The following is a 23,592-nucleotide window of genomic DNA, read 5'->3' on the forward strand; positions in this document are numbered from 1 at the left end:
TATATGCAGGATTGTACATTCGTAAAAACATGTATATGTGTGTGCTAAGTTAGAAGATAAATTATGTAGTATACTGAATTAAAAATGTGTGCATGCATAAAAAGTTTGAATGCAAAATGCAAAAAATCCAACTTATTTAAATCAAGACGTCAAACAACAAAAGGACAAATATATATTAAATCTAGATTTTGACTAAAAGCCTATATTTATTGAAAACAAAAAACAATTGTGTCAGTATCATTATGCAAGACCTTTTCTAGTTAGAGATTCATAATTGGCATTTATCGCATTCAAAATCTTTGTGTGTATGTATGTGTGTGTATATATATATATATATATATATATATATATGGAACTATATATACACATGATTGTTTTGTAACATAGCACACACGTTTACACATGCGTTCCATGCATATAGACACTTGGGACCCACACGTGGTAGACTCCGTCACAAAGGAGACAAAAAATAGGGAAAAAATTCAACTCCTGTTTCAGGTTTTAAGAAAAGACTTATTCCTCATTCTCCCACCATGTGTGACTTCTCGTTACAGCTGTAACATTACCCATGTCTCTAACGTTATAGTCTTCTCTAACATGCACTCTTCTTTTTATAGTTTTATTTTTTGTTACCCTGACGTCATTTTGCACATGGCTCGGTATTTGTATATAGCAATCATACATGCGTCTGCACTGTTACACTTTGTGCTATGTAAATTTGCAAATATATAAATACATGTGCGAGTGATCACATACATATATGATTATATGAATATATAGTAAACATTCTCAAACCAAGACTTGCTTATGAGTACCCCCAATATTAAATAAAAGAAATCCACTTATATTCGCCTGTGTATGTACTTGCTCACATCAGTGTGTGTGTGTGTGTGTGTGTGTATATATATGTATATATCAGTGTGATTTTTAACCCCCCACCCCACAATGCCTAAACTTGCTGGAGTAATAGGACTTCAAGGGTAATAACATTCCTGTATCAATTCGAAGATCTCTTGAAGATATATAATAAATTCTTGACGTCTATGTAAAAAAAAAAAAAAACCTTAGAACCTTTAAGCCTTTTACTTTCTTCCATGTATTAACATAGATCAACCCCAAACCAGTATCTCAACAAACAACCCTCATTTCTCAAAACAATACATATTTCCAAGTTAAATAGATGATCTCTGAGGAGGTTATATAGACAGGAATCTCAACTTGTTGATGTAAGGCAAACTAACCACAACATATACCAGCTCTACTAACACCCAACTTAGTAGCTAGCCGTTTTGCAACATCTATATACACTTGTTACCCTGTAATAAATAACTAATCCGATTATGATTATGTCAAGTTTATATAAAAAATATATTTTTTTAGATATATATTTTTTAGTTTTTTGGGGTTTTTTTCCAATTTTCTTACTTTGTTCTAGCTAAGAATGAGGTATCCTACCAGATGCCAGACATTCATCTGCTACATCATACATTCCAATTAAGAGATCTTTTTATAACTTTAATCGTCCCCTTAAGTGCAACTGTTTGTATCTCTCTGGCACTTGGTTCAACGAAGTATATTTGTCAGGTAGTTTTTTAAATTTTTTTTTATATGAATCCAGTTGCTCCTATAATTACTGGAATTAATGTAGATTTTCATAAGATTACAGTTTCTTCTTATGTCGTACATAAGACTTTAATATTACGTGATCTTTTCCCTCTCAACTCTGTTTAATCCAGCATCATTAATAACACTAACTTCTTCTAAGGTTGATTCTTTCTTCTTGTCCTATTTCACTGTCAGGTTTAATAGTGTCATTTTCTAGGTATGTAGCTGTACGAGTTGCACTGTTACAAATAAGCTCAATGAAGCTATATTTCCATCTTCAGGGCATATATACTGGTAAGTTACATTACAATAACCTAAAGAAAGAAGCAGTCCACAATCATAATCTTGGTTTTCTTAATTTAGGTGAATGCCTACACTTTCTTCTTTACTGTGTTACACGTATCTCACCATCAGAATAGAAAATATTGTCCTTATCACATTAGGCAACTCAAAGACAAACATAATAAAAATCAACAGATTTAAAATAAATAAATAAAGTACTTAAGATAGGGAGAATGGTAAGTAAAAAAAAATAAATAAAAAATAAAAAAATCACTTTAAAAATTATTGTCAAAGAAAAGAATTTCCGTCACATCCCAAAAAGATATCTAATGGTGAGAGGAGCAAATAAGTTTGGAAAGAAATGCTCCACTCTAAATGAAAAGGCAATGGTACAGGATTTTTTTGTTTCTCCATCAAAAATGATAATTTATATATGAAAATTAAAATTACTAACATAATTTTATGTTATATAAATTTGAGTGCAAACACTGACATGACATTGTTTCATTCACCACCCCCAATCATTTTTCACAGTTCTATACTAGTATATATTTTATATATATATATATATATATATATATATATACTTACAAGCAGTGAGGGGCACCACACCAAGCCAAGCAAATGCCACCAATGTGTAATGAAACCAATACCGGACAGCACGACCAATACTTGTAAGAAGACCACTAATAATATCTTTTATGGGAAGTCTTTTCGGCATGTCTGGGGAATATACTGAAAGACAAAGAGAAAAATAAAATAAAATTTCAAAAATAGGTCACAAAAAAAAAAAAGAAAAAAAAAAAAAGGTCCATCATACATTGTAAAATGTTTTAAATGGTAAAAGAATGAAACACTATAATCTATATGATCAAGCAAAAGCATTTTCCCCCCAATTTCAGTAACCAGTATATCTTTCTATCAAATCTGCTTCGGAATTGATTAAGACCAATTCTTGAGCATTTTTTTTTTTTTTTTTTTTTTAATATGAATTTATTTTGTTTGCTTCTATTCACTTTTGAATTTTATTCTGCTCAACAACATCATACATACAGGAAGTTGAATGAATTTTCAATCACTCAGATGCTACTTGTCAGCCACATTCACCAAAAAGTCTTCTTCACTATTACATATTTTGATCTTATTGTATTGTATGTTAACTACTCTACAGTTTCAACCTAAACTTTTTTGTTACTATGCGTACATTTCCTTATCTTCTATAGTATAAATTTCACCTGTCTGTTTAAATGTATGTATGTCTGCCTAAAACTTTTGATAGAGGCGACGGATTTTCACGAGGTCGGTATCGTTTTGCAGCTCGACCCTCCGGACAACAAATATTGAAAAACTGACTAAAAACATTAATTCCTTCACCCTCAACTGGACACTTTTCTACAGAAAGGGGTCGCTTTTTTTGACGATATTTTCAAAAGTCATCCCCTCTTTTTGATTGATTAGCCTTAATCTAAACCTCCACTAGTTCCAGTTTGGTGATGGACGCAACGGCAAAGATGTCACGTTTGTTTTTTCACATTCGTTTCCTCCTTCGCGGTATGGGTTTCAGCCTGCCTACTACCACTTTTTCTTTTTTTTTTTTTTACTTAACGCACCTCCAAACACCCGGGCAACGCCGGGCACCCAGGCTAGTCTTGACTAAAAGTGATAAAGAGCATATTTTTTTTTTATCAAATGTTACCTTCCTTCAAGTATTTGTGTATGGATACAAGTATTTAACCACCATTCTATCCAAAAGACTTATCCTTGTCTCTACATGTTTCTATGAGACTATGTTTCAGAATTACGAAATAATATGAACATTTAAATATTCATTACAATTTATAAATTTAAAGAACACTAATAAATATTTATAGATAAAAAAGAAAAGCAAGTAAAACATTTACAGAGGGTTTTCATAGGAGCGCAAGTTAGTTGGAGTTTTGCTGGCCTAATGTTTATCGTACTTGACACACTGTCTTTAGGTTTTGGTTTTGATCTCAGCTAGAGTTTTTTTTTATTTAGCAATTAATCGTTTGTAAAAAAAAAAAAAAAAAAAAAAAAAAAAGACTCGCATGCACATCTCAGTTTATGTACGAATTAAAATAATATTTGTGTATTTTATGACCAGGCAATGCTCATATCACTCATTTACAAGTGTAATTGAGCACTGTAGTCTTATTACTCAAGAAATACTATTATACTAATATGTAAATATATATGTACAGGTGAGGTATGACTGGAGATTGTGTAACACTTCACAAATACATGCACAGTAGGGAAGGTCGATTTGCAACTTTTTTCAGAAAATCAACATGGCACTGGTGATGATAGTTGGGATTTGATGTGATAAGAACATATACCAAAAATTAGATTCCTATCTTGAACAGAAAATTGAGCATTTAATTTTAAAAATCTTTGTAGAAAAAAAATGCTGAAAAATCCTCCATTTTCATAGTATTTTTCACAACACTGACTTTGAAATTTCACTATTCTTATAAAATATTCAATCAAAATTGATATTTATATAAAATACATTGAAAGAAAAATAAATACATGAATTATAATTTTAATTATGAATCACAACTAGCAAAATATCTCAACTTTTACTGCATTGATTAAACAAAAATTGTAAAAAAAAAAAAAAAAAAAAGCTAATAGCAACTAAGTCTTTTAAATTTCACAATTCAAAAAGATGTGATGTATTACACAATATAACAACTTAATACAAGTTACAGAACCATGTATTTTAAATTTTTATTAAACGCAATGATATAAACTGTTATAATAGAACTAATGTGTTCTGTATAATTTCCTTTCAAGGAAAATGAAGGTCTAATTTGCTGGCACAATGACTTTGTAATAATGTGTCTATGTCTTGCTACCTGCCCATATACAACTTTTTGAGAAAAATCAATCAAATTTGACCAGTGTGTGGCTGCAAAATTGATAGCAGTAATCTTTTTCATTTTTTTTATTTTTATTTTTGGAGTTGTTCACTATTTCTGGAAAAAACAACACAAAAAAAAAAACAATTATTTGAAAACACTTATTTTTTATATTTTTGCAATGTAATATGAATAAAACTAACTATTGTTTGGGTAAATTAAGAAAACTAATAAAATTTAATGGATAAATATTTATTTACCTAATGGACAAAATCGTTTGAATGCCCTCTTCTCTCACATCCAATTCATCATAGTTTATCATCGATATTATATTTTCCGGAAGTAGTGCAAAAGCACTATATTTTGAACAGTTTAAAACAGTAATTTAGATTTCAGTTAATTGTTTTGTTCCCTGAATCATTAAAATATACTGTTGTTGGTTAAAAAAATACTGTCGGTTTTGATCTCAAACCAACTAACTGCATACACTTGGATGATAAATTTGACCCAAATATTTAATTTATCCTAGTGTTTGAGGATAGACAACTCTAGTCCATAAACACATTAATCTTGTGGCTTATGTTAGCCATCTTCCTTGAGTCAAGGGCCCAATTTTCTAAGTTAACTTTTCCACAAGAAATGCCAACAGCATACTCAAAAAGTAGCCCCTGGTCTTCACACTTAAATTATTTGTTTCTTCTGCTGTCAGATAATGATGATCGGGAGGGGCACTAATTTTTTAGAATTCTACTTGAGGCAAATCTTGATAATTATTGATACAAAGTTTCCCCAAAGGACCAGTGAATGTTGTTAGACTTTTTGTTTTTCTATCAATTAATTTAAAAATTGCTGTAAATGGCAGTTCTTCTAGCAGAACCTGAAAATTGGAAAATTTGCATGTTTAATAATAGAGCCAGATTACATAATAAATACCAATATATTATTTTCCACAAAAAAAGAACATAATTGCAGGTGAATATATAGAATTAATTTTACCTCTTTGTGAGGAGGACAAGTGCAGATTATGTGCCTTGTTTGACAATTTTATGTCTTGCACTTTACTGCAAAGTCATCACATCTCAAGACAGAAAGTTTACAGCTACGAGTAGATATATCAAACAGTTTGTCTAGCTATTCCTTCATACACTTTGATTGCTGCAAGAGATTTCCTGTCAATCTGTTTGGCCCTCTTATAGCAAAATATATTGACCTTCTGTCCTATATAATATTACCATAACAAGGGCAATTGTGGATTGACTGCTTGCCGAATACTAATGATTTCCTTGGTAATTAACTTAGAAATCTCACTATTTTTTTTAAAGTGGGGATAACCGTTTGACGAAATACCTAAACTGGATGACTTGTCATGAAGTGGGGGGGGGTGCTGTTTCATCCAAATGACAAGGTGGACCAGCAAATTTTGTGAACCACGGGTTAAAACTGAATGTCGTGCTTTTACTGACATTCTAATCTGAAAAGTAAAATAAATAAATTATAACTGAAGGAAACTGTATTAGGCTATCTTCCAGTTTCAGGCGTAAAAAATTAGTGCTAGTTATAAGAAATAATGAAAAACTTTGTAGAGTTGAATTAGATGTATTGAAGAGAGAGGACCAAACATAATCAGAGACACAGTGTTTAGTTTAGACATTTTTAGCAGATTTTAGTTCCTCCTTCGATAACATGAATTTATCCATAAAGAGATTCATTCTTGCTGTAGCTGTGCCATTTTAAATAAGTGTTTAGTGTTTAGAGTTTGAAAAACCAGTGCGTGTGCATCTATGTTACTATGCTATTTTTAATAGTATTTTCAATTTAAATTTAATTTTTATTAAATTTTTAGGGGAAAGTACAGAATAGTTACAATACAACCTCTTTCCCATATTAAGAATGGCTTTCTAAATGACAAAGTTATTTTAGCACAATAACATATGCAGAAATAACGAAAAACCTTTAAAGGAGTTTCTTTATTTACTCGTATTAATCTTTGTGGGTTATTTGATTTTAAAACTATAATTTTAGAAAACACTGCTTAAAAACAATTACTCCCTAAAAATAAAAGAAATTAAAATTTGACACTAATTTTCTGCAAAGTATCTTTTATTAAGTAGAAAAACTTGAAAATTTACATGGTTATGTTTCATAAAGAATGTGTAGAATAAAATTGTATGGATTTTTTTTTTTTTAATATAAAACTGGAGTATTACCATATTTTTATAAAAATGTCAAAGAATTTTACGTGAAATATTAGATTGATGCAAAAATAATGTTTTTGACATTCATTTGAACGTCAAAAAATGCCATTATTTTTGCACCAATCTAATAGAAAAACAAATTAAAAAAGATAAAACAAATGTTTAAATTCACTGCAGACACTTGAAATATAATAATATATATTTTAAACAAGACTTTTTCGTTTTTCCTTTCAAAATAAGCCTAAATCGTAATATTTTCAAATTAAATAATAAACAAACGTTAATTTTCAATATCAATAACGAGTGTGTTTTGCGACTGTGAAATCTAAAATGTTTTCACCCCCAAAAAGTTCCTGAAATGAAAAAGCGAACTTTGGTCGCTATTATTTAAAAAACATAATTTTGCCTTTACAGTTAATACTTATTTTATTAATTCATTATCCTCACTCATCTTATTTAAAAATGTAGTTTAAAACATTCTAAATAATGATTCCATTTTCTTAACAGTATGGATTGTTTTGATGATGGGACATTCTTTACAATTCACTGAAAAACTTTTAATCGCTTCAATTTTTCAACTTTTAAAGTCATTTCCTCAAGCAAAGAACGATTTTGAGAAAAATATTTCGTATAGCTCTTTTCTATGTCAAACTCCAACTATCATCACCATTGCCTCTCCAGGGTTCCAAAATCGACCTACCCTAATGCACAGTCACTTCTACAGTGGGTATTCATTGTTTTTGAAGACTGAACAAAGCTACAGAGTGTTTGCGATAAATCTAATATTTTTAGAAAGGAAAAAGAAAAAATATCTTCCACAATAATTGATCTATTTTCAAATTTCAGAGTGCATCAGGTTCTTTTGCCAAATAGAGCTTACTAGAAGCTAGCTATGGCCTTCAATTCAAGTGGGATTTGAACCTCAAGCATGTGGCCTTGTACCATCCAAAAGATGCTTGAACAGAAGTTTGATTCTGGCAATTAGCTTGTTCTTGGTGTTGCAGGCAATAAAGTTGGTCTCGTTCTAAATGACACTCCACAACAACAATTAACAGTTCACAAAATTGCAATCAGGCGAGATGCATATGATGGGGGGGGGGGGGTCACATGTTAGAACTGATTGTCTTGAAAGTTCTTAAACAGTCACTTCTGGGTTTTACCCAGCAGGTGAGATATGGAGCAGAGTTCTATTTCCACATGCATGGCCTTCCAGCAGCCACCAACCCAACTTTTAACAACTATGGATAACCACTCAATATAGTCAGAGTAAGAATCCGTTTTCAAAGATAAGGGAAGCATGATGTGGCCATTGCTGGAAACACACTCAGACAATCACAATCTCAAGGAACATGATCTTCATGACATGTGAGCCTTCAATCATACTATAGGCTAGTTATGTGTTCTGCACATTGTGAAACTGGTGGAGAAGGACCTGAGCATCTCCAGCTCGACTGGGTGTTTGACTTTGCTGGCTTCCATACGGTAGTCCTCTTGGAGTTTGGCAATGAGTAGTTGGTTCTTGTTTGAAGATCTTCATTTTGCGCTTTCTTTATAGTAGCCATTCTGATGCCTATCCTTTTTCTCTCTCTCTCTCCTGAATGTATGCATGTTGCTTTGCTTGGATATTGTTACACGGTTTTGTCTTGGGGGAGGGGCGATAATGGAGGGTGTTACTTTACATTTTTTTTTTCATACTAAAAGCATCAACGGATATGTTTTAAAGGAGGCATGGAGAACATTCATTTATGAAACAAGTCTTCCACCTTTCCTACCCAGGAATCGTTTGAAGTATGGTAAAATTAAAATTTATAAAGAGAGAGAGAGAGGAGGGAGGGGGAAAGAGAGGTGAAGCAAGGCAAGATAAAATATGATGGGAAGAGATAAAAATAAGAGAAAGAATGAGAGAGAGGAAGAAAGAAAAATAAAATTCCACCAAATTGAGAGGGGGGGAGGGGGGTATTCGCCTTTTTCTTCCACAATCAGACAGCAAATACATCATAAAGGCCCAAATACATCATAAAGGCCAGACTGGAAACTATACTTTAGTTTAAGAGTAGATACATGGCACAGTTGGCTACTGGCTTCCATTTCCATGATCTGTATTAGTTAGACTCTTTTTGTGTCGCATGATGGCTCAGGTGGAAAAGATGTGTCACGCTAAAGAGCCCAAAGGAGGATGAAACTCAAGTTTAGGACTCCAGTCTGTGGCTTTTATAATTTGTATGAGCTACAGCATTGTGCCTGATTGTGGAAATAATTACCTAGTATCTCACGCACACACACATGTATATATATGACTCAGCATTCAATTTCCTTCAATTCTAGTGTTAATTACTGGTGGCAAGATGCTTTGTCTATTCGAAGATGCCAACGAGAAATATATTAAAACAAAAAATGTATCAGTCCAAACGAAACAATGGCAATATGAACTCGTTGATTTAAATATATATGAGAGAGGTAACTCACTTTTTTTCTTTTTTTTTTTTTAAATGTTTCTTTCTTCTTGTTTTTCTTTTAACTTTTAAAGTGGACTTTAACCTTCATTTTATTCGCTTCGGGCAATAGTTCACAGCACGCGGTGTTCCTTTATCGTATCCATCCAATGTTTTGGGTTATTCTCGGAATATTACGTCTCCTGTGTTTGCGAAATTAACACCCGGTATTACGACAACACCAGCTTGTTCTCCCAAGCATTATTTATTTTCTCTCGCCATTGATAGGCATTACTTTGTTTCTTTCGCTGTTGGTGGATGGGGGGGGGGGGGGTATCCACATCTTCGTTCATCTGTTGCTGGGTGACACGGTGGAAAATTGGCGCCGGCCAAAAGTCTCCATTATGTACCAAAAGGTCTTTCTTCCTCTTTTTTTTCTCTCTCTCTCTTCCTCTTCTCAGCATGTTTATTAGCCCTTTCTTTCCTTTATTCTTCGTTGCCTAGCAACCCGCATGGGTCAATGGGTTTCTGGTCGAATGACCCGGTCATCTCGCTAGCTTGCGTGTCAAAAGGCTTTTCTCACTTCTCTCCTTCTCCCACTGTCTCTCTCTCTTTTTAGGTTTAGCCTTTCTCTCTTTTTTTCCTATACTCTCTTCGAAACTATGTCCATTTGCTTTTGGTAAAATAATTAAAAAAAAAAAAAAAAAAAACGATACATTTCTTATTGGCTCGAAATTGAATTTTTCAATTTTCAATTAATTACGTAATCCATTTATGGGTTACGTCACAATATATATATATATATATATATATATAAAAACTGAAATTTCACATTTTCTGAATTAAAAATTAGCGAAATTCTGATAAAAAAACCAGAGAACCCATGTCCCTGGCATTTAATCAAAAATCTTAAACAAGTAATTTAAATAAAAGGTGCCATGTTTGATTTTTTTTTTTTTTTTTTACTGAAAAATAAACATTGACTTTGCCACCGTTTATTTAAATGATTAAAGTTCATTTTTCTTTGATTAAAATCTTTTGTTTATCTTTAATTAAAAACAAGCAATATAAAAAAATAATTTATGTATTATTAATTTTAAACAATGTTTTGTAATCATGTTCCATTTAACATTTGTTTTACATGCTGGCATGTGATTACAAATGACAAAACATGGCTCAAAAAGTTGATTCATTATCACAATCTGGTTTCACATATATGAAAAACATGATTCTATCTCCAGAAAAAGTATCACCATATTCAGTTTTTAATACATTTGCAAGTGTTGACGGCTTTAAAAAAATTGACTTCCAAATTAATCTACCTCTGACCAGGCTTTACCTCTTTCTCTAGTCCATCCTTAACCATGTTTTCCTTTGCCTTCCCCTGCTACCTCAACTCGCCCAAGAACTCTCAACAATTCTTCCAATATGGCCATACCATCAAAGTCCTGTTCTGCACACATCTATATTGTTCATATTTTAATCTTACTCTGAGATCATTAGAATTAAGCTTGAGATAAGAATTATGTAAAATTTGCTGAAGACAATGGAAATGTTCCAGAATCTCCTAAGTGCAGTACTATAAGTACAGGGTGGCCGAAAAGTCCCAGGACACTGGCCGAAAAGTCCCAGTCGAAACATATTTCTGGGCTGTGTTTTATTAAAAATACATGTATAGTGTCCTGGGACTTTTCGGCCACCCTGTACATAACACACTTGAAATTTCAAACATCTTCTATTTTGATGAAATTTCTATTATGCATAAAATTATCCAGGGAAGACAATGGAAGTGGTCTTGAATCTCTACATTATTATCTATGTGCCGAATATCCATGTGCCTTCACCTTTAACCTCAAAACAGTTACCAGGGTGGAATTCAACCAGTATAATTGAAGTGATTGTGTAACTCATGTCTGTCAGCATGACTAGCTTGACATTCCCTATAGCAGCAGTGTTTTGTATAACATGAATAAGTAAGGTTGTGAGGTCCAACTGTTTTCAATAGTTTTTATTCCTAACTCATTTCAGACAAATTTCTCCCACAAGTTATCAATTTTGTCTGTTGTGTCATCCAAGTATGTTTTTTTTCATATTAGCCATACAGTTTGTGGTGGAGATAGAACTCTACCAGGGTATGCTCTCATCACCCAAGACTATACATGCAGGAGGATAAGATAGAATTATTTATTTTTTGGCAATTCAGTTTTTTTTTGGGGGGGGGGCTTCTTTTTTTTTCTTTTAAGATCACTTTTCAGCTATTTTTTTTTTGCAATGATTTTTCTAAGGAATTTCTTAAGCTGCAATTTCCATTTAAAATAGCAATAACGAAAGGAGAAGAGTTGTATTTTCATTGTGTATCTTTAAAATGTTTTTGTTTTCGTTCATGAGTATATTTTTTTTTTTATTTAATTTAAGGTAAAATCCTCCCGAGTTTACCCTTTACGTTAACAACTTAGAGGATAACCAATCTCAGGTTAAGTGACTCATGGGGGACAGAACTCTTCCTTCCCTCTTAAACTTCAAATACATATATCATACTTTAATAAAATTTAAATTATAAGACATTTTTAGATTTTATGTAGATTCTTTAACCTTTCTGTGGGAAATGCACACACACCTATTGAGTTTTATATATATAGAATACTAGTGGGTGAGGGCACCTGGCTTTGCCCAGTCGTAAAATATGCTTAAATATGATATTTTAATTTGTCCTGATTTTGTATATATATATATATATATATAGTCGTGATTTCAAACGTAAAATAAAAAAAATATTTGGGTGCCATCTGTTAGATTCAAAACCGAAAGCAAAACTAGCATTCAAAGCTGATGATGTTACCAGTGTACCATCGTGATATAAACAAATTAAAAATAAACTAAGATGAATGTACAAAATATATAAAAAAAATTTCAATTTTGACCCATTTTAACCCATTAAAAACTATTTTAACCAGCTAAAGACCCATAAAAGAATGGCCCATGAAAAATCCAATCATTTGAGACCTTTAGCACTGCTCTGCAACTTAGTTTCGGAAGAGACAGAGTTTGAAAATATGGAGACAGACAGGCAGACAGCCTTTTATATATTAGATGAAAAATAATTCCATATTAATTTAAAACATTAATTCTTTAAATTTGCTTTCTCACTTCCCCACATGAAATGGTTTCATCGAGATGCAAAAAAAAAAAAAAATAATAATTAACTTTTGCATACTAGGATGAATTTATATTTATTTATATACAAATAAATACACATTGGTTTTTTATTACAGAGTGGAGAATGGTATAAAGAGAACTGGAAAAATCTTTGAGTGTGGCTTCATCATTCCATGATATAAATGTGCATTTGACCTCATCTAATAAATCAGAAATCAATTACTGCTTATACTACCCTTTTCTTCATTTTTTTCTCCCCCCCCCCCCACACATCAATTATCTTTAATCATTTATACTATTTTTTTTTCTCCTGGCTTTTGCATATTTGAAGAAGGTATATAAGATACAGATACAGTTTAAGAAATGAATAAAGCTGCTTTTTTTTTTTCATATCAAGAAATTTTCTAGTCTTCTTTATAGCTGTTGGATATCCCTCCTCCCATTTTTCCACATACAGACAAACTAATTTAAGTTAAAATAAAAAAATAAAAAACTCATTTCACATATGCTTGATTTTAATTATAGTTTTAATTTTGCTAAGATGATGGTAATCAAATACTATTCTCATAACTACACAACTTAAATTCAATTTTAAGTATCATTATTTACTATTAATCAGACACATTCTCTTATTCCATCCATATCTATATGCATAAATACTTCATTTTCACTTGCAGCATGTCTTATCTTGAGAATTCACAATCTAAATATCCAGATAAGAGTCATATCTTCACTACACATTTATTTTTTTGTCTACTTTATATACTTTTACTGACCTATTTCCAGTGATCTCAGTGATCCTAAAATCAAAATTCTCAAATTCAATCGTTTACCGTTGAATTGTCTCCCCAGATCCCATCTGTCCATCTTGCTCTCCTCTTCCACCCACTTCGATATCTATCACCTCTTTCTCATTTTCTGCCTCCAACACATGCCAGAATGTAAAGTAACCATTAAACCAAATATGATTTCTCATAATTTGTTTTGTTGCACAAAAGGTATCACAAATCATCTGTTCACTTTGATAAAGTTTCCCTTTGTAAAAGAAACTAAATATTAAACTGATGTTTTTGATATGATTTTGTCTTGTATTTTGCAATTTGTTCAAGTTTCCATATTTTTTTTTTTTGAATCGACCTTTGGTTAACTTTCATCAGCCTCATAACTCTTACTTCCCTTATTTTTGCCCTTGAATACTCATATTCCATGAGGAATGTTTCTGACAAAGGGGGAAGAATTGCTGTTTTACCAAGTTGGAATCTATCCACCTAACACATTGTTAACCGGTTTCTGGCTTTGAAATAGTATTTTATAGCTCTTGCATCAAGTGGTTTCACATGTCTGAATCGATTTCCATAAAAATAACATTCCATCACATTTTAACTATACTATTAATCTTATACACAAAGTTAAAAAAAAAAAAAAAAAAAAAAAAAAAGGTAGCAATTTATCAAAATAAATAAAAAGTCTATAATATACTTACTTGGTGTGAAAGCAAATCTATATTTACATAATTCACAGTATTCTTTCTTACTGTATTTTAACCACTGCACCAGGCTGCAAATTAATAAAGAACAATAAATAACTAACATGACTTGTGTACATATATATAAAACAAGAAAAAAAAAAATCACTTTTTAATGATCTCTGCAATTGAAGATCATGTTAATAATTAGCACGTTTGTTTATCATAAGTTTTAATCTTCAGAATTTCTTAGTTATAAAATTATGATTTTAGAGGGACTTTGTCACATCTTTGAAAACATTTTGTAAGTTTTATTTGAAAATTTAAAAAAAACGAATCTTATATAATTTTTTATTGAATAAGAAAAATCATTTTTTTCTGAGACATTCTTTGTTAAATAAAACTTTTTCAAATAAAATTTGTCATTTTCTTTTTATTTTTGCTGGTGGTATTAAGCCACACACGAGCAAGGAGTCAATGTTATTAACGATTGTTGTGAAGTCTGAAGTCGATGTGCATTTGCATGGTTCAGATTTTACAACCAGAGGCCAACACCATGCAAAATGAAGAGGAAAAAAAAAAAAAAAAAAAAAAAAAAAAACACACACACACACACACACAAAGTATTTCGTATTATTTGAATTCATTGGCCTATTGTTCTCATCTTCAGTGTCATTTTCATAATGTCTCGATTGAGGTAACTTCCAACCTTCAGGTTATCTTATCGAACTCTGGAATGTTTCTATCGAACTCAGAAATTTGGAGAGAATTTCAAACGGAACCCTTTTACTTCACAGGTTTGGTCCGTTCTCATTCCGTCACTCATGACTGGATAGAGGTCCAATTGTATTTTTTGATCACCCACACTAAGAATTGAACTTTAAACATTCAGGAGAAGGTTACTTTTACAATTGATTTTTCCTTATGCTCTAACCACTGCGCCACGTGTCCTTGCAAATAGTTCTAGTACAAATTTGGGGAGCTTAAACCTATTTAAAAAAAAAAAAAAAAAAAAAATGGAATGAGACCATGCTATCCCTGTGAAGTAATTAAAGGGTTCTGTTCGAAATTCGGCCCAAATTCACGAGTTCGACAAACATTTCCCCGAGTTCAACAAGATACTCCTGAAAAAGGTCGGCAGTTACATCAACCGAAACGTTGTGAAAATAATACTCAGGATGAGAACAGTAGTCTGATGAATTCAAATACGAATAACCAATCCTCATCTAAAAAAATTCAGAAACAAAAACTATTTCTTTGCAAAAAATTGTAACAATGACAATCTTAGTAAAATGGTTTTAATCATTTAATAAAAAAAATTATACAACATTTCCTTTTATAAATTTTTAAATTAAATTAATTTTGTTAAATTAATGCTTTAATGTCTATCTATAAAATTATTGGATGTAAATAGCTTCCAAAGCTTTCAATCATTTTATACACAAGTATTTTGAAAGAATTTTAAAGCCAAAAATGACTTTCTATTCGACAGTTTAAATACTTTGAATAATAAAAAAAAAAGTCTTAAATATTTATCAAATAAAAAAAATGTTTCCACTGAAATTTTAAAGGATCACAAAATAATGTATTCTTTTAACTAAAAGATTAAAAGGAGCGATTTGTTTATGAAGAAACAAAAATGCATTATGGTGAATTTAATTCCATAATTATTGTTTTAAATAAGATAATGAACAAATGGTATAAAATTCTTTTTTATTTTTTAATTACTATGTTCGTAACTGGTATGTTTCTTTGGTTTTGTAATTTTACAAGTTTTAATCTGCCCAACATCTTTTGTAGAAGTGTATTTTTCCATAAATTAACTGCTCCCAAACAAAATTTATGGAAAATTTTCCATCTCTAGATTAATAAAATTACATAACAATTTGTGTTCATCTTTTTTTTTTGTTTATAAATCGAATATTTATTAAATTCAAAACTTCAATAGCATAAAATAAAACTTTGCAAAACTATTTAAAAAATACAACGGAATTGCAAAATTAAACTAACCGGAATGCATTTAGGTTTCTTTGTAAAGAAATCAACCATGTCAATTTTTTTTATTAAATATTTGATAAAAATAATGAATTACTTTGTGACCCTTCAAATTTTGAATGAATTTGAAAGCATTAAACTGTCAAATAGAAAATCATTTAAACTGGCTTTAAAATTATTATTCTGTATGGCATAATCACATTAAAACATCGGTTCTCATTAGATTGAAGTTAAGTAACATGAAACCTGGTTAGTACCAGATGGGTGACCTTTGGCAATGCTAGGAGCTGTATATTATTTTCCAATGACCAAAAGATATATCTGACTGGGGGACCACTTGTGAATTTGAGATTCCCTGTAAACTTCCTCCTTTTAGGGGACATCATAATTGTTGGATAGTAGAATTGTTGATTGGCCATTATTCACTACACTATTATAAATTTTCCAGAAATCCTGTGTCCTTAATTTCTAGGATTGAATGCATTTTCTAGCCATTTCAATCTACCTTTTGGCTGTGGCTGTTTTACTCTTACAATGATTTGTAGCTTCTATAAATTTGTTAATTTGTATGCGACTTACGGCATCTATATTGGCAGAACACCTTTTGATTTTTCACAATGGCAGCTGCACAGGTTGAAGTAGATCACTGGGCAAAAATGGAGCTTGTTATAGTATTTCCATAAGGAAACGTGCTTCAATGCCGGCTTTGACAAATTCAGTTGCCTCTCAGTAAGGAGAGAAAAGATATTACACCATGGGGTATGGGGTACCTCTGATTTAGTCTCTGATGGATTTTCAATCAGCTTTTTTCTTTTTCTGAGAGGTCAGGAAAGTGCGAGCCTGTGAAAAGTAATCCAATATAGAGAAAATATAGTACTGTTGCCAGCTGTATGTGTGTACCTATTTACAATGCCTCCCCACAGGACAGAGTTAGACACCAGGGTCGTTTTTTAACGTGGAGAAAACGTATAAAAAAAAAAAAAAGAGAACAAGAAATGGAAGTGTAGCATCTGAAGAACAAATACTACACTTTGATCTTCGCCAAAAGGCCAAGTAATGCCAGCTATATCTGTGTAGCTCCAGAAGTCGAATCAATTACTGCGGTGCATATAAACAAATTTTTTTTAAATAAAAAAAAAAAAAATTTAAATCACCAAATGCATGTATTTCAGCACTAGTATTTAAAGAGCTGCATGTGTCAGAAACATTGGCAAGCTGGTTACAGTCCTGTGTTGAAGGAGAACTGTAAAGGAAATACAACTAACTAATGCTGTGTCTGGTTCTAGTTTATGCATTATAGTCAAGAGAAGAGGGTTATAAACAGACTCAAAGTCCGTACACATGCCAGAGTCCTTACAGCAGACAGGGAGGTATCCACATATATCAAAGCAATTGGAAAGGATTTAGGTTAGTTTCATTTAGTGCCAGGACGTCGAAGAAGTTAACTAGGATAAATGATTCTATTTTGCTTAGGTTAGTTCTAAGCACTCATATTTAAATGCAAGCCTTAAGGGAGGAGGTGAATTGGTTGTGTTTAATTGGGTGTCTAGAGTGATCTTGTTTTTTGTTTGGTAATTATGGTATTATAACAATTTGGTTTAATTAACAATTTAATAACCAAGTGATATGGTAACAATTAAATTTATCTTTTGAAATTATCTTAAAAAAAACATAAAATAATTTTATAAAACGACTCCTGTGCGATGCTGAGAACATACAGTTATTACTTTCAAATAAAGTGAAATTCGAAAGAGAAGGCGAGGGGAGTGAGAAAGCAGGGAAGTGAGGAGACGGCGAGGAAAGATGAGGAGGAGAAAAGCGAGAGGGGAGAAAGCAAAATAGAAAAAGTAGAAAAGTAAAAAAAAAAAAAAAAAACTTGAAAAATATTAAAGTAATAGAGAAAGACAAAAGTATATTAGGGTAAATGTTTTATTTCTGATTGTATGTAATAATACAGTTCAATCAGCCACGTAAACAGAGATTGAAAATGGAACAGAACAACTAAATATACATGGGACAAAGAATGTACAGAATATTTATGCAAAAAAGTTTACTTACCAATCCTGGTGTATAAATTTTATGCTTCCTGTGCAAACACATGGGTGGTAGAGGGGTTTGTCCGGAGTGCCCTCACACCGACATACACGGCAAATATCTGCGAAGTAATAAAATTCATAACATTTTTAATAAACAATATTAATAGAGAGATTTTTTTTTTTTTTCTCTCATGCAAACAGTTATGTAATCACTAGCTGGCTTTACCAGTTTGATACCTGAAATGTTAATCTGTATAAATAAAAACAGTAGATGTGTGTGTTTATGTGTGTATTTAACCGACAAACATTTAAACTACTAGTTACATAACACTTAAATTAACAGGAAATAGTAATCATATGCAAAGGATGGTTTATAATGAGTAAAATCTTTGTTTGGATGGATGAATAACGCATACAGAAATATGTCGGCAAATTGAAATGCAAAATGTTCATTTTAACTTGATGAAATATATATTAGTTTTACGTATGCACAAATTCAATCATAGGTAGAATTGGTTTAATTTTAAATCTTCTCTATTGGGTTAGCTCAAATAGTAGGAAACGTGGCTGGAGAGCCAAATGTTTTGGTTTCGATTCTAGTTAATGGCACCCAAATCATTTTTGTTTTAACTTTTGAAATCAGTACATTATATACATATATTAAATCCCCGAAACAGTGTTTCATGGTAAACAACTGATGATCCCTTAAAAAAATAAATTATTACTGGTACTATAGTGAATTCGAGAGAGCAAGTTGATGCAGTGATTGCAGGTGATTGAATGACTTACTGACTAAATAGTTTAATGAATGATTAATTTTTTTGTATAGTTTTAAAGGTTAAAAACTTCCAAGACTATATATATATAAAATATTCAATAGAGAATTGGCTCTTTAATTATAAATACAAAATAGGCATGAATTAAAATATATTTAAGCGTATTTCACAATCGGCAAGCCCACCCCACTAGTTTAAAATAAACATTCGTAACTGTTGCAACCACAAAATAAAATTGTTCTTATTTATTAATATAAATATTAATATTTTGATGCAAATTTATTTACCTTTTAAATATGGCTGTAAAGAAAGGAAAAGTCGGTTCCTTTAGAGAAAGGAACATCTAAACATAAATGCTAAATATTTGTCCAGAAAATAAAATCTTGTGAAACTGGACTATTATATTAAAATCAAAACAATAATCGAATTAAAAAACATAAATAAAATGTCCTTTTCCAAACCCAATATATAAATTAGTAAACCTGGCAACTGACTACATATACAAGGGATGTTCCAATAGTAATGCTACCTATGTTTCTTTTATTCCATCCAAATGGATCAGAGGGGATTGCAAATTGCATTGTTATGACTAAACTTATGCATTCATGACCTTAAAGTTTCATCTCTTTATTGCAGATATTAACAGTGTGAGTCTAAAGAAATCAATCCCTATCATGGATGTGCATCATTGAGTTTCTCCATGCAGAACAAATTAAATCAATCAACATTCACCAGCACTTGTTGAATGTTTACCAAACTAATATAGTTGATGTCAACATACTTAGAAGATAGGTTCGGTGATTTCAGAGTGGTGACAGAGATACGAATAACAAAGCACAATCCGTATTTTTACGACAGAAGAGGCTGGCAAAGTGCATTGAGAATGGTGATGACTATGTAGAAAAATAAAATCTAAGGCATAAAAGGTCGCTTGTTTTAATGGTATCACTCTATAACTCTTTTTGAGTTACTTCTTGAATGACCCTTGTTCATAAGCACTATATAAGAAAAAAAAAAATGGTGGCATTCTTTATATTGACATCTTATACAGAACTTATATTAAATCGCACTGATGCAAGTAAGATTATAATATAAAAAAAATATATTGTAATAATAAAGATGGAAACTGCAAAACTCTCCACTATTGCCTTAATTTGCTATAATACATTTTTATCAGTTATAACTCTGCATAGAATTGTCTCCTATAAATTACCTTTATATACAAACCAAACAATGCTTTAAGTAAATGGCATTAATCAATTATGTTTCTAACTTTTGATAGACAAAAAGAAAATATACCTTCATTTCATTATTTTTGTGACTAAAAAAGCAATTTATCTACAGACAAATGTTTTATTCACAAATTCAAGAGAGAGTAAACGAGTTGAATTTTCTTTAAGTAAAACTCAACATATTTTTCGTTTTCTTTTTAAACTTTACATGTGTATTTGTTCTTTATATAAGTTTTAACTTATCCATTTTTTTTTTTAAGTTTTACCTCAGTTATTTGTTTGGGTTTTTATGATTTACCTTGCGTGAGAACAGTAGGAAATTACTTATTGATAAAAATAAATTACTACTCACTGGTCAACACTGCTAATTAATAAATAATATGGATAGACAAAGAAAACAACCATGGACTTTCAGCAGAGTCACACTAATGTTTTTAATAATCCCTCCGAAGGCTTTCTGTAGCCACTCTGTAGAATAATCTTTCAGTTGAGTTTGACATAGAAATAAGTTTATTTCATGTGCGATGACAAATATCTCATCACAAGCTGACAGCTATTCGATGCATTCCATGAAGTGGGAAAACAAACAAAAAGAATTTGATGAGCCGTCAAATTTGATGTGCTGCATACAATCCAAAAATATTTGAAACAAACAAAAAAAAAAAAAAAAGATATCAAACAAGAAAAAAAAAAAAAAAAAAAGAATGATGTGTGTGAAATTTAAATGTTTGAATATGCGTTCTATTGCCATCATGTTTAGTTTTAGATATTCCAGTAGCTTCTTTTCAAAAAATGGGAGGTTTGCAGAACTCTCTTCCGGATGACTAATTTTTCTCCTACCTATAACTTTGGTCTTTTCAAAACTTAAGTCAATAAACATCTACAGTCTTTTTGATAATCATCTTTCATACTTGTTAGCTCCTTACATCAAGTGGCTTTAAGCCTTGTTTGGAGTAATTTCCATTAAAAAAAAGTTTTCTATCCATTTTAATGCAGGTCTACATTCGAGGGCTTTTAGAAATTGACTTCTAATTTGATTTATTTCTGACCAGGTTTTTATTCATCCCTCTTTCAAGTTCATTTTTACCACTTTCTCTCATGTTTTTGTTGGTCTTTCCCTGTGATCTGAAGCTGCTACCAACCCAAGAACTCTCATCCATCCTTTCAATGTGGCCATACCATCAAAGTCTCCTGTTCTGCATACATCTCCTTATAATGTCCAGATTTTACATTCTTCTGAGGTTATCGGATCTAAGCCTATCTTTAAGATTTATGTTATATACATCACTAGTCTGGGTGCCCGGGTGTTTGGAGGTGTGTGTTGAACAAAGAAAAAAAAAAAAAAAAGTGGTATTAGGCAGGCAGGCATAGGTTTAAATTAGTGTATTAACTAGAGTTACAGAGACCTGCCACAGACACACGCATGGTCAAGATAGCTTATCAAAACTGGAAAAGAAAATCCCTCAAACAATAAATTTTATTTATATGGTGGTCTAAAATTTGGAGGTATTTGTTAAAAAAAAAAAACACACATACACACCGGAACAATCTATATATATATATATATATAAGTGAAAGTGTCTGTGTGTCTGTGTACATTTCCCTACGCAAGAACTCTGTCAATTTTTACTCTACAGACTCGAAATTTGATATACAGGTTAATGAGATTTGGGAAAATCGATGTGATCGGTTTTTGGCCAGAAATTTTGTGATTAAGGTTCAACGATTTGACCTTTGAGAACTCTACCAAACTCCTCCAACAATTTTGGGTCTACGCACTTGAAATTTTAGATATAGGTTCCTTGGACATGGATCTAACTTAACGATTTGAGCCCAAAAAAATAAATTTTAAGGGGTCATAATAGGGGTCAAAGTTAAAAAAAATTGACCTCTGCGGTCTCTTCCAAAATTACTCAGACAATTTCTGATCTAAATATTTGAAATTTTACATAAAGAGTATTCAGAGATAGGGCAAGCTTTTTCATCAGTTTGGGTCGAAAATTTTTAGTTACTAATATATAAATGTATGTATGTATGTCTGTTTGCATATCTGCCCTAAACTTTCAATAGAGGCGACGGATTTTACCAAGATCAGTATCATTTTAAAGTTCGATCTTTCATACGACGAATATCGAAAAATTGGCTAAAAACATTAATATCTTCCCCTTCAACTAGGCACTTATCTACGGGGGGGGGCACTTTTTTTCGCCGATATTTTTTAAAAGTTATCTTCTCCTTTAGATTGTCTAGCCTTAATTTTAAAAAATGCTGCTTCCGGTTTGGTGGTGGTCATAACAGCATGAATGTTAGGTTTCACCCCGTTCTTTTCCTCCTTTGCTGTACAGGTTCGAGCCTGTCTTCCTACTATCACTTTTTTTTTTTGTTCAACATACACATCCAAACACCCGGGCAACGCCGGGCGTCCATGCTAGTTCTTTCTAAACCATACAAATCATCATCTACTCAATTCCATGTTTTTCCATCTATCTCATCCTCATCACTTTTTTAAAAATAGGTTCATGTCCATACATGCAAATCACCAACAACTGAGCCTACACCTTTTGCCCATTGTCAATGGCTGCCTAGCAAGCTAAGCATTGCGGTCATTTTAAACTTCTCATAAAGTTCTCATTTCTATTATCACAGCACAAAAACTTTTACAAGGCTCTACATTGTGAGTGAAACAGTCGCGTTTGCGAGTGATTTTTCAAAGTGGCGACTAGAAATAATGAAACGCTCATCTTTTGGTGATTGTATTTCTTTCACCGACAATCTTCCAAAGCTCACTACTGAGTGAAAAATATCTTTTCACGTTTTTGTTTTTATAAAACGAACAAAGTTAAATTATTTAAACAATAAAAGTTTAATTGAACAATATACATTTTCTTTTAACAAAGGCTTTTTAAAAAAATATCTGAAGAAACTAGAATGTTTATACCTTCAAGTACCAACATAAAATTTGTTGTATATTTAGAATTACACTTAAAAAACAAAAAAACAGAAAAATCTTTATGATGTACATACTCGTCACAGAACTAAGATGTCATATTCTAAAAATCATGTGGGTTTGGCTCGTAACTTTTCTATTTGGCTAGTAAACGAAAATATTTAGTTGTCAAAGGTCAACTGTAAGATAAGTTTGTCTGTAGAGCCCTGTTTTCCAAAAATGATTGGATTCAACATTAAACAGGATGTTAATTTCAATGCTTATGGGGAGGCAGCAATCTCAGCTCAATATGCTACTATAGAGAAATCAACACATATGATGACTAATAGGGGTTTAATGTTTCCAAATCGATGCATAAGTGATCAAATATTTCATTATGTCAATCTAATAATATTAAAGATTTTTTTCTTGATGTAAGTGTTGTGTAGATTTGAATTAGAATTCGTAAGTTAATACAATGTAGAATTTTTATTTCTTTTTGTAAATAAACAATTCTTAATTGAAAAATTTTAAATAAACTTAGTTTACATACACACACAATATTTTTATTTATATAGACAAATATTACATACTCGCTGCACTAAACATG

The 23,592-nt window shown here is 31.4% G+C and overlaps 1 protein-coding gene across 4 annotated transcripts in view; it reads right to left on the reverse strand.

The window, feature by feature from the left end:
- LOC145254845 (E3 ubiquitin-protein ligase MARCHF6-like) overlaps positions 1-23,592 on the reverse strand; it is a 114,946-nt gene that overhangs the window by 55,774 nt on the left and 35,580 nt on the right. For 3 of the 4 annotated variants that reach the window (XM_080113682.1, XM_080113684.1, XM_080113683.1), the window contains 3 exons: positions 18,071-18,167; positions 14,036-14,109; positions 2,479-2,622 (listed from right to left, as the gene is read on the reverse strand). In XM_080113682.1, the coding sequence (XP_079969808.1) occupies positions 2,479-2,622; positions 14,036-14,109; positions 18,071-18,167 (315 nt within the window). Of the gene's footprint in view, positions 1-2,478; positions 2,623-14,035; positions 14,110-18,070; positions 18,168-20,408; positions 20,549-23,592 lie in introns of those variants that run through there. The other variant, XM_080113686.1, reaches the window with a different exon arrangement.

Source organism: Euprymna scolopes, chromosome 30, assembly GCF_053919585.1.
Source record: "Euprymna scolopes isolate OS-2025 chromosome 30, ASM5391958v1, whole genome shotgun sequence".
Classification (NCBI taxonomy): domain Eukaryota; kingdom Metazoa; phylum Mollusca; class Cephalopoda; order Sepiida; family Sepiolidae; genus Euprymna; species Euprymna scolopes.